The sequence below is a fragment of the Durio zibethinus genome, chromosome 27 (genome assembly GCF_047325235.1).
Source record: "Durio zibethinus cultivar Kanyao isolate XHJ-2024 chromosome 27, ASM4732523v1, whole genome shotgun sequence".
Taxonomy (NCBI): Eukaryota; Viridiplantae; Streptophyta; class Magnoliopsida; order Malvales; family Malvaceae; genus Durio; species Durio zibethinus.
In genome coordinates, this window is record NC_143188.1 from 4,112,245 (window position 1) to 4,127,151 (window position 14,907).

General features: G+C 30.1%; 2 protein-coding genes across 2 annotated transcripts; one reads left to right on the plus strand and one right to left on the minus strand.

Annotated features, from left to right (window-relative positions):
* Positions 1-800: 800 nt before the first annotated feature.
* On the plus strand, positions 801-6,393 carry LOC111279621 (U-box domain-containing protein 43-like). Its single transcript, XM_022866586.2, has 4 exons — positions 801-996; positions 1,635-3,003; positions 3,554-3,872; positions 4,437-6,393. The coding sequence occupies exons 2-4, from the start codon at positions 1,777-1,779 to the stop codon at positions 5,930-5,932; spliced, it is 3,042 nt and encodes a 1,013-aa protein (XP_022722321.1). The 5' UTR covers positions 801-996; positions 1,635-1,776; the 3' UTR covers positions 5,933-6,393.
* A 6,645-nt stretch (positions 6,394-13,038) lies between these two features.
* LOC111279868 (uncharacterized) lies at positions 13,039-14,589 on the minus strand. Its single transcript, XM_089756313.1, has 3 exons — positions 14,095-14,589; positions 13,799-13,988; positions 13,039-13,711 (listed from the first exon to the last, which is right to left on the minus strand). The coding sequence occupies exons 1-3, from the start codon at positions 14,518-14,520 to the stop codon at positions 13,182-13,184; spliced, it is 1,146 nt and encodes a 381-aa protein (XP_089612439.1). The 5' UTR covers positions 14,521-14,589; the 3' UTR covers positions 13,039-13,181.
* Positions 14,590-14,907: the final 318 nt, after the last annotated feature.

Below are 14,907 nucleotides of genomic sequence, written 5' to 3' on the forward strand. Positions count from 1 at the left end.
TCAAATAAATTATTATATTAAATTTATATTTGTAAATGATAAATTTTTACTTAATTTTTAATTATATAATTAAAATTAATAAAAAAAATTATAAGTAAAATGCTTTTAAAAAATACACCAATAAAATTATTTGAAAATTACGCACGAACAAAACTTATATTCTCACCTTATTAAAAAAAATAACGAGAGCATATAGTAATAATAGAAAAAAAAGAGGACACCTCCAATCGTTTGCATTTAATCCTTATCCTCTTTTTTTGAATTACTTTTGATTGGTTAACGAAAATAATTTTTAAAAAATTTAATTTTTGATTAATTCAGTTTTTAATTGAAATATAATAAAATTTAAATATAAAAAAAATGAAATGGATCATTTTATTTTATAAATTTTTAAAACTTTTAACATAATATTTGATAGCTAAATTTATTTAAAATATAAAAAATTTAAAATTTAAAATATAATATAATTTAAATATATTTATTATTTAATTAATAAAAAATTAATTAAATAGACCGAATCTAAGTCGTGTTTAGAATAATCGAATTGAAACCGTCACTGCCATTGAAAAGAAAAAAGCGGAGGGACAGAAAAGAAAAGAGGCAAAAAAAGACAAAAAAAAAAAAGGAAAATGAGAGAGAAGGGAAAGAAAAGTTAAATTCAGACTAGAGAAGGCAACTAGTCTCGTTTATTTTAAAACTTCTTTTGACTTTTTCTTGCCGAGCTGAAATTCCTGGAAAAGTACCATATTTTCCCATCATGAGTTAGTTATATAAAATATTACTAACATGAAATGGAAACTACACTGAATTGACAGAAATTTCTATTTCCAAAAAAAAAAAAGAAAAAGAAAAAGAAAAAAGCTGGACTTGATATCCAAGTTCTTTCCCCTGTGTAAACATCGAAATTGTTTTGGTTTCAATTCATATTTCCATAATAAGAGCTGCTTGTCTGCCTTTATCCTTTCGCTGGTGATTTTCAAACAGCTTTTTTCAGAGGTAAGAACCTAATTGCTTTTGGTTTCTTTCGTTGTTGCTTTGCTCAAGTTGATAGTGAAAAAAAAATTGGGAAATAGATGATCAGTTTTTTTTTTTTTTTTTTTTGCATTTTATGCTTATGCTGAGTGGTTTTTGCTTCAATATCTGTTTAATTATTAGGGACCTTTTCCATGTTAAATTCGGTGTGTGTGATTCTTGGGTTTGAAATTTTGCTCCTGCTTGTTTATTTTATCCTTTTGAGTTACTGGCTTTTGTTTATTGTTTTATATTTGGAATTATACGAGTTATCATTGTAGGACATAACTGGGAAATAGGCTTATTTTCTGGTTTAAGCTTTTCTTTTCTTTTCTTTATCCTTGGTTAAGGAAGTGGCTACCCAGGCAGGAGAATTTGTATTTCTGTGCAATCAACGGTTTAACAAATTACTGAAAGAAAGGCTTTTCTTGCCAGTACTCCACTCTTAACCTCAAATACCGAAAAAAGAAAAGGCTTTTCTTTGCTGTAAATTTGATACTTAATTTAATCTGGTCTCTCTGTGATGAATTTATCTTGCCTTTCTTCAGTAATTGTTTTTAAAGAACAAGGATTGTGCTCTTTTGTGGTTGTCTATTGCTGACACTGAGTATTGTTATGCATAGGATAAATTAAAGGAGGAGGTTGCTCAAAGGGAGAAATGATGAGTTATAAAATCCAATAATTGATCCCTTTTTGGGAGTGATAATTGGTCTTATCTAACGTTATTAGAGAATTAAGGGAAAAAAAAAATTGATTGCAATTGCAATGGAACTTATTCCAATCGGGACAATCTTGGCTGTGGTAACAAACCAGGTAATTAAAACAGCTCAGGCCGCAAAGGATGTTGTAATTGAGAAGGATAGTTTCAAAGTCCTCTCAAAGCATCTGTTTGACATCGAACCTGTGTTAAAGGAATTGCAGCTTCAACAGTTAAATGATTCTCAAGCAGCAAGACTGGGTCTGGAGTCTCTGGAAGCAGATGTCAAGAAGGCAAATAACTTGGTCGAGAAATACAAAAATCGAGGCCGTTTCTACTTACTTGTCAAGTGCCGGCACATTGTTAATGAGGTGCAAGAAGTCACTAGGGATATTGGAAGGTCTTTGGCTGCATTGTCCATTGCAAATACTGAAGTCCTTTCAGGGATATCTGATCAGGTCCATAGGCTACAGAGTGAGATGCAAAGAGTAGAATTCGAGACTTCACATTCTCAACTCCAAATTGTTGATAGGTTAAACCAGGGTCTTAGGGATCAGAAACGTGACCAGGGTTTTGCAAATGACATGCTTGAAGAAATAGCGAGGGCAGTTGGGGTACCTGTTGAGCCTTCTGAAATTAGCAAGGAGCTAGCAAGCTTCAGAAGGGAAATAGAAGAAGCTGCCAATAGGAAGGAAAGAGCTGACGTTCTCTTCTTGGAGCAAGTTATTGAGCTGCTTTCTCAAGCAGATGCAGCAAGAGATTATGAAGAAATGAAGAAACAGTATTTTCAAAGGGCTCAGGTTATAGAACGATATGATGCAAGTAAAGAATACATCCCTCCACTTAAACCTTTCATTTGTAGTATAAGTGGGACAGTAATGGTTGATCCTGTAAGCCTTTGCACCGGTACTACATGTGAGAGAGCTGCTATTGAAACTTGGTTTGACCATGGGAAGAAAACTGATCCAGAAACCGGTGATGTTCTTGAAGATACTTCTTTGAGGTCTAACCTTCCACTCAGACAATCAATAGAGGAGTGGAGAGAACTGAATTATTGCCTTAAAATCAGAGCTTGTGAGGCAAAGTTGTCATCAGAAGATAATTCATCTGTAGAGGAGGCCCTGAACCAAATGCTGGATCTTATCAGAGAAAATTCTATAAACAAGGACTGGATTTCCATAGGTGGGCTTACTGATAGTATAATCTCTATCCTTGGAAGCTCGCACAACAGGGAAGTCAAGAAGAAGATTTTAATCACCTTAAAAGATATGGTGGAAGGGCATGCAAGAAATAAGGTAATCTGTTTAGACACTGTAAGTGAAAAACTAAGTTGTGGTATAATGGAATCCTAAGTTCTACCCGTGAACAAAATCTTTACTTCTGTTTTCCTATATATTTACACCTGGTGTTTTTCATACCTTTTCTGTAATTGCTTCTGCTTCTTCTTGTGCTTGCATTTTATATTGCAGACTTGTAGGAGCCTGACCACAGTGTACCGTTTAACCACAAACTTGCGTACACGTGTATGAAGTCATATACATTTATGAAATACATGCACATACACTCATTAACACCCATAGACACATATTCATTTACACCGACATACATGCATGCAAATGCAAACACATGACTGCATGCATGGAAGATCCTTTTCGACTATATTAGATTTGATTCACTTTACACTCAGCTTATCTAAAGCTAACCTATTCTGAGCAGAATTCCATGCCTTGCTTTTAGTCACTAGATTTGGATATTTGATTTTCATTTTTGATAATCGTTGAATTACTTTATAAACAAATAGGTAAATTCTTTCATTATTGACTATGTTGTTTAAAAAATTTATAGGCAAAAGTACTAGGGCATCAGGGGTTGGATCACATTGTTCCTTGTTTAGGACGTGATCGAAGCATCTCAATGGCTGCAGTGGAACTGCTATTTGAGTTATTGCAAGATAGATCAAACTGGAATGTGTCTGCTTGCCGCCAACTCTCTCAGCAATGCAGTGGAATTCTTTTTCTTGTTACCCTTCTAAAGGGTCCAGTCAAGGAGTCAGCAGATTATGCAGAAAAAATATTAAATAAGCTTTTTGATGTTGATGAGGAGAACATCTCTCGAGCTGCCAGGTCTGGGTGGTATAAACCTCTCATTGATCGCATTGTTCAAGGTTGGGAAACCCCTTCATGTACACTTCTTAAACAGCTTGTCATTTTTATTTCAAATTTCTGATTATTTTAGTTCATGGTTATCTAGAGGCTGTCTTTTGCTCATGGAAAGAGTAAAGGATGTTTTCTATCAAGTCTTCAGATATATGTATGAAAGCTGAAACATTCATTCAAGAAGTAATCCTTAAATTGTATCAGCTATCAGGTTGCATTCAGTCGTAATAATTCCATGTTTTTCACCATATAAAAGAGATTTACGTTAATGCTCAAGAATAGAGCCATGACCAAAAGTAATGGTTAAACAGTGAGCAGACACTTGTCAACTGCTTGGAGGAGGGCTTGTTTGAATCCCAAGTCAGATACTTTGGCCTAATCCTTTCCGCTAGATGTCACAAACCCCAGAAATATCCTTAGTTGTAGTCGGCTGATTAGGATTGCTAAAGTTTTTGTCTGTCTCCATTCTGTGATATTATTATGACTATAATTGCTATATATGTCTATTTTGCTAAATGAAACTGTTCTGCGTGATAAATCAACTGTTACATTGATCATTCTGAATACTTCAGGGCCAGAGTCTTCAAGGATGTCAATGATGAAAGCATTAGTTGTTATGGAATTGGTTGATTCAAATTTAAAACTCCTTGGTGAGGAAGGTATTATACCTCCTTTGCTTTCAATTGTGGCATCTGGCAATATTGAATCAAAAGAGTTGTCCTTATCTGTTTTGGTAAAACTATCTGGTTGCCGAGCTAATAAAGAGCTTATTGCTAGAGATGGTGGAGTTCCTCTTGTTCTGAAGCTAATGTTCTCTTCCCATGTACGTACAATTCTTATAGTCAGATGCTCCGAAGTTGTTGAGAAACTATCGTCTGAAGGCGATGGAGTTAAATTCTTTGTTGATGAAAAAGGGGTTCAACTTGAATTGGAGCCAATCATCATTGAATTGTTGGCTTTGCAGCAGAATGCCAATTCATGCAATAATTTCCGACGGCCTGCTTTGCAGGCACTTCTAGGAATTTGCAAGTCTGAAGCTGGGCTGGTTAAGACAGCTGTGTCCACTGCCAGTGGTGTATCTCTAGTTCTTCCTCTTCTTGATGATCCTGACTCAGAAGTTAGAGAAATTGCTATAAATCTTATATTCCTATTTTCTCAGCATGAGTCACAAGGAGTTGTGGAATACCTTCTTAAGCCAAAAAGGTTGGAAGCACTAGTGGGATTTCTTGAAAATGACAAAAACAGTGATGTCCAGATGGCTGCCGCTGGTCTATTAGCCAACCTCCCAAAATGTGAAGTATCACTAACTATGAAATTGATTGAGTTGGATGGACTTTCTGCAATCATAAATCTTTTAAGATCAGGGACAATGGAAGCGAAAGAACATGCTTTAAGTGCTCTCTTTAGATTTACAGATCCCACAAATGTCGAGTCACAGCGGATTGTTGTTGAAAAAGAAGTTTACCCTTTGCTTGTAAATTTCCTCAGAGTTGGTTCAGTAACAGCAAAGGCCAGAGCGGCAGCTCTCATTGGTAATCTGTCCATGAGCAGTCCTAAACTAACTGATGTGTCCAAAAAAACTGGTTGCTGGTCCTTTAGGAGATCACGTGTTCCTTTATGCCCTGCACATGGTGGTATATGCAATGTAAACACTTCATTCTGTCTGTTGGAAGCAAAAGCGCTGCCTCACTTAGTAAAACTCTTAGATGTAGGAATTGAAGCAACTGCTTATGAAGCAATTCAAACACTTTCCACATTGGTTCAGGAAGGCTGTTCGCAAAAAGGAGCCAATGTTTTGCATGAGGCTGATGCCATAAATCCTGTGTTAGAAATTTTAACATGCGGAACAGATTCTCTGAAGGAAGAGGCACTGGGACTACTGGAGAAGATTTTTGTATCAAAGGAAATGGTGGAAAGCTATGGGTCGAAAGCCAGATACCTTCTGGTTGGTCTAACCGGCAGGAATGTTCACGACGATGGCCGTCCAGGGAGGAGGGTTGCCAAAGTTTTATCACTTCTTGAACGTTATTCAAAATCATCAACATCTATTATTCCAGGACTATTTTGATAAAAAAAATTATACATATGATATCAGGTCAGAGAAAAGTTTAATCCAACTTTATTGTGACTTTTCGACTTTTCTAATCTTTTAGAGTATACATGAATATTTTTGTGAATCTAGATGTTTTAATGATGTTTAAAAAGCACACATGATTCTGAAATCAATGTTAAAAGTTCATGTTGTAAGAAGCGAAGAAAAGTTTGGTGAAAAACATCATTATGCACCTACTCTCTGGTTAGGCAATGTCACTTAAGATTTTCAGGCATGGCAAGATTTCTCACTTACTGTTCAGCTCACTAGGATGTCCCTTTTTCTTTTCTTTTTCAAGGCCTGAGGCTGTGTCATGGTCCACTCAAAACCATGAACCTTCCTTGGTCTGGGAAAAAATGTCATCGTCTCAAAAGAGACTTGAATTTCATACTATGTACTAGAGTTTTATCAGGTATATAAATGTTGGATTACCTTCAGCTTCTGAGATGTCATTTACAAGACAAAATCATAAATTTAAGATCAAAGCGGATAATACTTTATTGGTGCAGATATCATTAAATTCAAATGCCTATTTCTCTTTACCACTTTTCTGCTGATATTTCAGTTGCTTAAACAAAAAAAAAAGAAATCGAAAATAAATTTCCCAGCATTTGAAAATGTTAACGCTAATGGCTGCTGGCAAAGCTGAAATGAAAAAATGAAATTGATGCCAAGCAACCAAGGATCTCTGATGGGTACTGGTGGCTAGAACCAACCAACTGGCCTATGCATTTAAGTGATTTTGGCATCAAAACAAGGGTATACTTTTCTGGTCCCATCACTGATAGCTCAGTCCTGAGATCAATCATCAGAATTTTTTTCTGGTCAAGCTTTCTTGAAACCTCAATTCTGAGAAATCCAAGATTTTACCCAAAGTTATGGAAAGCATGGGGCTAACTTGATATCAACACCAACACCATTTTTGTTTACAAAATTCCAAATTGGGTTTCACCTGAAAAGAATATATGGATTTGTATATACTTTCTTTTTTTAATTCTCAAAAAATAAATTTAATTCACTCATATCGAAGTAATCTACCATTTTTAATGTATTAATTGATTAGTGGAGAAATCACTATCTTATTTTTATATTTTTAATATTTTATTATTTTATACATATTTTTATTCATTTTAATTATTAATAAAACTTTCTCACAACAATACTAGATATTTAAAATTTTTAATCATATTTTTAAACGCATTTCTTCTAACCCAAATATTCCTAAATTAAAAAAATGCTAATGATCATAATATTTTCCCTCTTCTTGAAAAATGCTTGTATGTTGGACCATTTCTTGTGTGAGAATTAATATCTAACTGGATTGCCGCAAAATTCATTTATTATGATAGCATCATCAATTATCATTACCCATTCTAGGGTTCTTCAGCTATGTATGAGTAGCTGAAATTCAGAAATCAGAACAGTAAATGCAGCATTTCATTTCATATCATAGATCAAAATCTATAGTCAGTAGATGGGTGGTTTAAAAAAACTTTTTTTTCCCAGCAGTGTTTTCAGCTTTTCGATCGTTCCTTAAAATAGCTTTAAAACCCTTCTTTGTATGGAGTATTAATTATGGTTTTATCACTTTTTCTGCCATAGTTGCATTAAGTTTAACTCAGTAACTTAAATTGATGATCAAATTGGCAGAAGTTTACATCATCTGAAACAGGAAATTTGAAATTTCAAGTACTACTTTTCCTTTGTTTAGGGATCAAATATAATATGAGAGCCAATTATACGTGTATTTGTATCTGTTTTTTTTTATGTTAAATATGTGTAAAATATAAAAATTATTGTATTAATATAATTTTATATTAATATGTTAAACATAAAATATATTTTATTTTTTATTAAAATTTTAAATCATATAATTTTATTTTTATTTTTTTATATAAAATAGTATATCATGTTTAAAAGTGTCTGGTATTATTACTATCATAACAGTGATAAATATTTTCTGACAGCAAGAAACCAAATATTATTACCACATTCATAATATTGTTTTGGCCAACCATAATGTAATTATTTCAAATAGATTTCTGCATTATTATTATTTTGTAAGAAATAGAAAAATTCGATGGTAGATAAGTTGTTCAGTTATCCAAATCAAAATAAAATATGTCGTACCTGATAATTTAAGATAAATAATTATAGGTCATGTATTTGAGATTATCACAATAAGTAACCACTAACAAGACTCAAATTTTAAATTTTTTTCATTGGAAAAGACGAACCTAACTGATTAAACTAACTACTTAATTATTATAAGAGCCTTTAAAATAGCAAAGTGCCAAATTAATTGCTCTTTATCCACTAAAATACTGATCCGAACCGGCCTGGTTTGTTATTCAATGGCTGCAGGTTGGCCAAAGTGAAGGGAAAAAACCGCTTTTGGACCACTTCTCTTAGTTTCATGCTTTACTATTTCTTTTTTAGGAGCTATGAATTTGAATTATTTTCTCTATATTTTTATTTATTATAATCTTACAATTAGTTAATCAAAGCAAAAATATTAAATTACACAAGGATTTACCGTTTAAAAGTGTGAGCTCTATATAATTTTTTTATGAACTCTACAAAATATTAAATTATAATTGATTAATTATATTACTATAATTATAAGTACTATTTCACACATATTTGTCCACAAACGATAACCAAAATTGGTAAGAAATGCATGAAAATCATTGGTTCACAAATAGAATCAACATTGGTGTGGTTTTGAGACTATAAGCACACAAAATGTATAAATATAAGAATTACAACAGATCGAATTTCCACTATTTTTGAGGTATCCATGTTTCGTATTCTAATCTTATTAATTTTAATGATATTTGAATTTGTTAATTATTCGATTAGATTTGAGTATTACTATTAATCGTTATTTGTTAATTATTTGAATTCATTAAAAAAATTTTAATATAAAATCAAATAAGAATTAAATTTAAAATTCAAATTCATGCTTCATTAATAAAAAATAAATTAACAACTTAAATAATATAACTTTGTTTATGAAACTAAACACATTAATTTATTTTGATATAAAAAAACAACCATAATTTAGTTCTGCCAACTCATGAAAAATTATTTTTCTTCCTCAACAATAGAATTAGTAATTGAACATGATCCTATACAAATAAAAAAGATTAATATTAATGTAACTTATGAATGGGATACCATAGATTTTATCTTTGGAAAAAAAAAGATTTTACTTAAAGGATGCTATTTAAACCCTGTTGAATTTGACGTGAATAATAAATTTATTATCCAAATTCAATAATTATCTATTTATAAATATTTGAATCCGACATAATAAGATTATATAATATCGAATGTTTAACTATTTATTATCTATTATCATCTCTAATTAAACATATATATCAATTTTCATTTCCATTACAATGAAAATATAAATTGGATTAAGTTATACAAAATTTAAGAGGTAACCAATGCCAATGAAGTTCCAGTAGCTTTTCAAATCTTAGAGTTTAGTTGTTAGCCCATTTTGACCCATCAAAAATTGAACTTTGTGAGAGGGAATTGAAGTTGAAGAAAGAGGACAAATTCAAACAGAAGAAATATATAATTCAATAATTAAATAATTGATACAGGTTTCTTTTTATTTAAAAATTAGATTTTTTATTTTTATTTTTAATATAAAAAATAGAAAAAAAAAAAAAAGGTCTAAAGAGGGAAGGGTCCAAAGCAGGACCACATGTCACCCAACATGTAAGAGTGTGTGGACAAAAAAATGGGTGAATAAAGGAGGGACATGTTGAATCATATGATTGAATAATAGGGCTAAAATGTGGAGACGTTTCCTGAACTCTCACACACTTACTATTATTGTTTTGGATTGAATGATGCTTAGATTCCTCAACATCTCTGCTTCCCTTCACAGCACAAAATAGAGGGAATATTTTCTTATATGTTTAGTTTCACTCACTTTGAAGCTTTTCCAAACAAATTAGAAAGCAATATATTAATCAATTTCTAATAGTACATTTAATAAAAATTATCTCGTAAAATTTTTAGATTTTACAAATAAAATTAATACTATTATATATATATATAGTTTAAAAAATTAAAAAATAAATTGTCCCAATCTTTTAATTTTGTTTATAAAGTTTAAAAATTTTACATGTATCACAATGGGAACTTTACATTTAAGGTTTTTTTTTTTTATATATATAATTTTAAGTTATATAATGAAAAGTATTTATTTTTTTTCATTTTAAAATTAGAATCTCAGAGTTTAAGATATAAATTTATCATATTTATATCAATATCAATACATTTATTCCATTTTTTCTCTACAAATTTGAAAGAAAAATAGGATGTTACAACTTTTAAGTTAAGAAGCAAAATTTCTCTATTCGTATTACAAGAAAATTCACAAAAATATTCACATTGTAGATAAAAGTTAATTAGAAATTACATAAAAAGATTCACATTCTAAATAAAATCGATTAAGAAATATCAATGCTGGATTGATTCAAAAAAATTTTTATAAAAAAGATCGTAATTTAAAATTAAAAAAAATTATATATATTAAATTTTAAAATTTAAAATTATTAAATGTCATCTTAAAAAATAACTGCATTAATTACATTAAATTTCCATCCAACTCTTATTTGATTATAACATTGATTTTTTTGTTGAATTTGCAATGAAGCGTGGGAAGAGGGGTAAATTTTTGGTCCAATTATTATATTTATGAATTGTTCTGATTTCGTGTGGTCTAGGCAAACTCAGTAAAATCAAATTTATAATTTGAGAAGCAATCTTTTTTTTTTTTTTTTTTTTTTCTTGAGACCAATACCAATCCTCTGGGAATTTGCTTTTGGCAGTTTACGAAATCAACCCCCCACCTACTCTTCTCTTTCTTTTGGCAATTTGCTTTATTACTTTTGCTTTGAGAATAGAGGAAAAAAAAAAAAAGTCCCACACCAAGAGGCTTATCAACCCAGAAAATAAGAGAAGAAACTGAGACCCTGCAAATCCTTGTTGAGTCTAAGAGCTATACTAAATTTAAAGAGTAATAATTTAGACCAAATCTTATCATTTGTGTATTTATTTGTACTTATTTTATGTTAAATATCATTTTATAATTTATATTGGCTATATAAATGTTATACATTATATTATGAAATATATAAATATATTATAAAATGTGTTATGTGAATGTCTATTTGGATATATATTTTTAACATATAGAAGATTGATAATAATTTAATTTTAATTTTTTACTAAATAATCTTATTTAATTAATATTTAATTTTAAAAAATTTGAAATTTTTAAAAATTAAATTTATTCAAATATTTTAATTATTTTATCTTAATTTAAACTAAATAAAATTTATCTTAGAATTCACTTTTTCAAATATATATATACTAACATTGAAAATGTAGATAACATCTTAATACTAAATTTCTAAATATTAGAAACTATATATATATATATATCTATTTCCAACTAAAATGATCAGATTCATATTTTCAATATATACTATATTTGCAAAAATAATTGATTTTTTGTTGGATTAAATACAAAATTAGTTTATATATTATATAATTTTTATCAATTTGATATTTAAATGAAAATTTTCTCAATTTGTAACTAAATTTTTATTGATATTTTATACTAATACTGTTAATGAAATTACTCATGTGATATTTATATTAAATGAAAAGTGGACTATGAAATGCAACAAAAAATGTATAATTATTATTATTACTACCGTATTTTTTTATTTTTAACTACTGTTTTTTTAACTTTTATATCAAGATTTTTTAGAAAATTTCTAAGACTAAAAAGTGGTCAATTACTTTTATATAAAAGAATAAAAAGAAAATAGATAGTAGCTAGCATTAAAGATGAGAGAAAAAAGAAAAGAAAAGAAATGAGTCAATTATTTTTGATCCTTTATATGTGTACGGTCAAATGTGGAAGAACGTTTTTTAATACATTATTTATTGTTATATTTTAAATTTTTTTCATAATAATATGTAAGTCCTATCTTGATTAAAAATAAAAGAATTATACTAATTTTGTTATAAAAGATAATAGGTATAAATTGAAGAAATTTAATATGACAATGAAAATTTTTATTATTTTATTATCTTTCATCTTCAATAATACTGATATAAAAATTTATAAAAAATTTATCAAATATTTTAATTCTTTTATAACATGTAAGTAGCCAAATAGGATGTGTATGATATATATATATATATATATATAATTTTAAAGATTTAGATAGAACTTTGAAGAATACTAATTTGTGTGTGTATAATTATTTAAATAATAAAAACTATCATATATCGTATAGGTTAAAAAATAGTATTAAATATATTTATTTAATTTTTTTAAAATTTATAAATATTTTTTTAATTTTAAATCATATAATTTATATATTTTTTTGTATCATTTTCAATCTATTATTATATTTAATTTAAAATTAATAAATCTTAATCAAATATAAAGTAAAGATGTAGTAGAAAATAAAGTAATTTGATAATATTATATTTATCTAATAATTTAAGAAATTATATATAGTACACAAAGATTATATTAATGGATTAGAAACGGCCCACCACAATGATTGTGGGAAAAAGTAAATGTGAAAGCAATAAGAAAAGTATTCTTAAATTATTAGATAAATATAATATTATAAAAGAGATTATCACGAAACTCTAAGGAAGCTTTTTAATTTTCTTTTATGGACCAAGATTGAGACGCCACGAGGCTGCTCCCTTTGCCGTCATAAACAAACGCCTCGTTATAAGCTATTAGAAATAATATAGAAATAAATTTGAAATTCTCAAAAAAAATATAAAAAAAGTAAAATATTTTAAAAAGGAAAGTTCCATGCTCCGTTGTTCCCTTGTCAAGACTCAAGAAACAACACCTACCAAAATTGCATAATATAATTAAAAAAGAAAAGAAGACTCATAGGAGAACTGCATTGTTTCTCTGGTCAGATGTTTTTAATTTTCACTACATTTTGGAAATTTTTATTTTGTTATATAACTATTTAACTCTTTTATTACAGCGGTAATAAATTTGCCGCCTCTTACAAAGCAAGAAAATTAACCCTTATGAACTAAAAAACAAGGGAAAGGGTAAAACGAGGATCATACGATTTTTTTGTATTATTCATATTTTTTTATATCCGGTGAAAATTGTAAAAGAAAAAAAATTCAAAAAATTCCAAAAATTTTATGGTTTCTCTTTGAGCAGAGAAGCCAATCCGGTGACAATCTTCGTTCCTCTCTCTATACTCTTCGGTTTGACTGCCGGCGGTTGCCACGTGGTAATCGGAGTCTCCGACAAGTCTTTAACGCCGGAATTTTCTTCCGACGAGACAGTTTTTTCCTCGCCGAAAATCAAATCCAGCTCTCCGCAACCAACGCAATCATTTGTTTCCTTGCTATCAGTTTTAGTTGAAACGTCGTCGGATTGAGAAGAGGCTCTGGTGAATTGAGAAAGCCATTTGGCTCGCATGTACTCGGTTTTTCTCCAAGGAGGAAGGTGCATGCCTTTCTTTTTCAAGCTTTGCTTAGCTGCTTCCGATACGATCGAAACAATTCGGTCGAGACGGTCCGGTTTACCGACGAAGATGAACGGCAGCGACTGCACGATCGCTTTGTACACCCCAGTCGATCGCGCAATCTCAAACTCCGATCTAAAATCAACGTCGATCAACATTCTCTCCCGCTCCACAATCACATCTATATACTCATAATCACCTAAAATAATAAAATTAAAAAAAATTTTCAATTTCATAAAAAAGATTACATTATGAATTTTGGAAGAATCTAGAAAAAGAAGGTTACCGGCAGGGAAAGATGGAGATTTGTCCCATTTTGATTTGCAAATTGAAGAGTTATAGCCAAGAGAAACTAAGCCGTCGGTCACGATAATTCTCAAATCGTCTTTTCGTTTGCAATTTTTGTTCTTTTCAACGATCTTCGCAGTGTCTGCTAAGAGGTTTCTCTCTACAATGCTGGCGCATGGTACTAGACTCTGGTTTTTTTTTTTTCAAAATTTTCAACATTTTTTTGTTAAAATTTGTTGAAAAAACAGAAAATAGAACTAACATTTTTAAAAAAAAATTTTTAGAAAAATTTACCTTCAGTGTTTCGCAAGCCTCGGCAGACGGTGATCCGCTGATAATCGACTCACCAAACACATCAAACTCATCATCGGAGCTATCATTGTTGTTTCCATTAAAGCAATTACAGCGGTTACGGCTGCATTTAGCTGGAGGCAGCTGCGGTAGCGGTTGCTTGTCATTATGGCTATCTTCGATGAAATTTTGAACCATTTTAGCCAAACATACCGAACTCGGCTCGAACTCAATCTCTCCATCTTTGTTATTAAACTGAGTTTCATCAATACACTGTTTCTCCGCGGCTGCAATTCTCAAAACATTAGGAAACGGCCGATCGAAGAACCTCTTGAGACGCGATTTAAGAACTGGCTTGACTGGTTCGACTCGAACCGTAGCAGTGTCATTCTGTGGCAGTAAATAGATTTCGATTGGCTGAACCTTCATCGGAGAAAAGGTTAGAGCTTCTCTTTGTTTTCTTCAGACCAGTACCATTCCTCTGGGAATAGAAAGAGAATAGCAGGTTGGGGTTGCTTTTATAAAGACATTATTATTGTCAAGAGGAAAAGGACCCACACCATGAGTCCTATCAAACCAAAGAATAAGAAAAGAAACAGAGACCCCACATCCGACCGTACCCACTTCATCAATTTAAAGAAAATAATAATAATTCAGATATAAAGTAAAGGAGTAGTAGAAAATAAAGTAATTTGATAATATTATATTTGTATAATAATTTAAATATATACAAATTTAATATGATTTAAATTTATTAATTTTAAATATTATATAATAATACATAATTTAAAATTTTAATAAAAAATTATATATGAA

Coding starts and splice junctions, on each gene's coding strand:
- LOC111279621 (XM_022866586.2), top strand. CDS start 1,777: ATGGAACTTATTCCAATCGGGACAATCTTGGCTGTGGTAACAAACCAG. Junction 3,004..3,553: donor AAGGGCATGCAAGAAATAAG/GTAATCTGTTTA, acceptor AAAAATTTATAG/GCAAAAGTACTAGGGCATCA. Junction 3,873..4,436: donor CATTGATCGCATTGTTCAAG/GTTGGGAAACCC, acceptor TGAATACTTCAG/GGCCAGAGTCTTCAAGGATG.
- LOC111279868 (XM_089756313.1), bottom strand. CDS start 14,520: ATGAAGGTTCAGCCAATCGAAATCTATTTACTGCCACAGAATGACACT. Junction 13,989..14,094: donor AGGCTTGCGAAACACTGAAG/GTAAATTTTTCT, acceptor AAAAAAAACCAG/AGTCTAGTACCATGCGCCAG. Junction 13,712..13,798: donor ATCTCCATCTTTCCCTGCCG/GTAACCTTCTTT, acceptor TTATTATTTTAG/GTGATTATGAGTATATAGAT.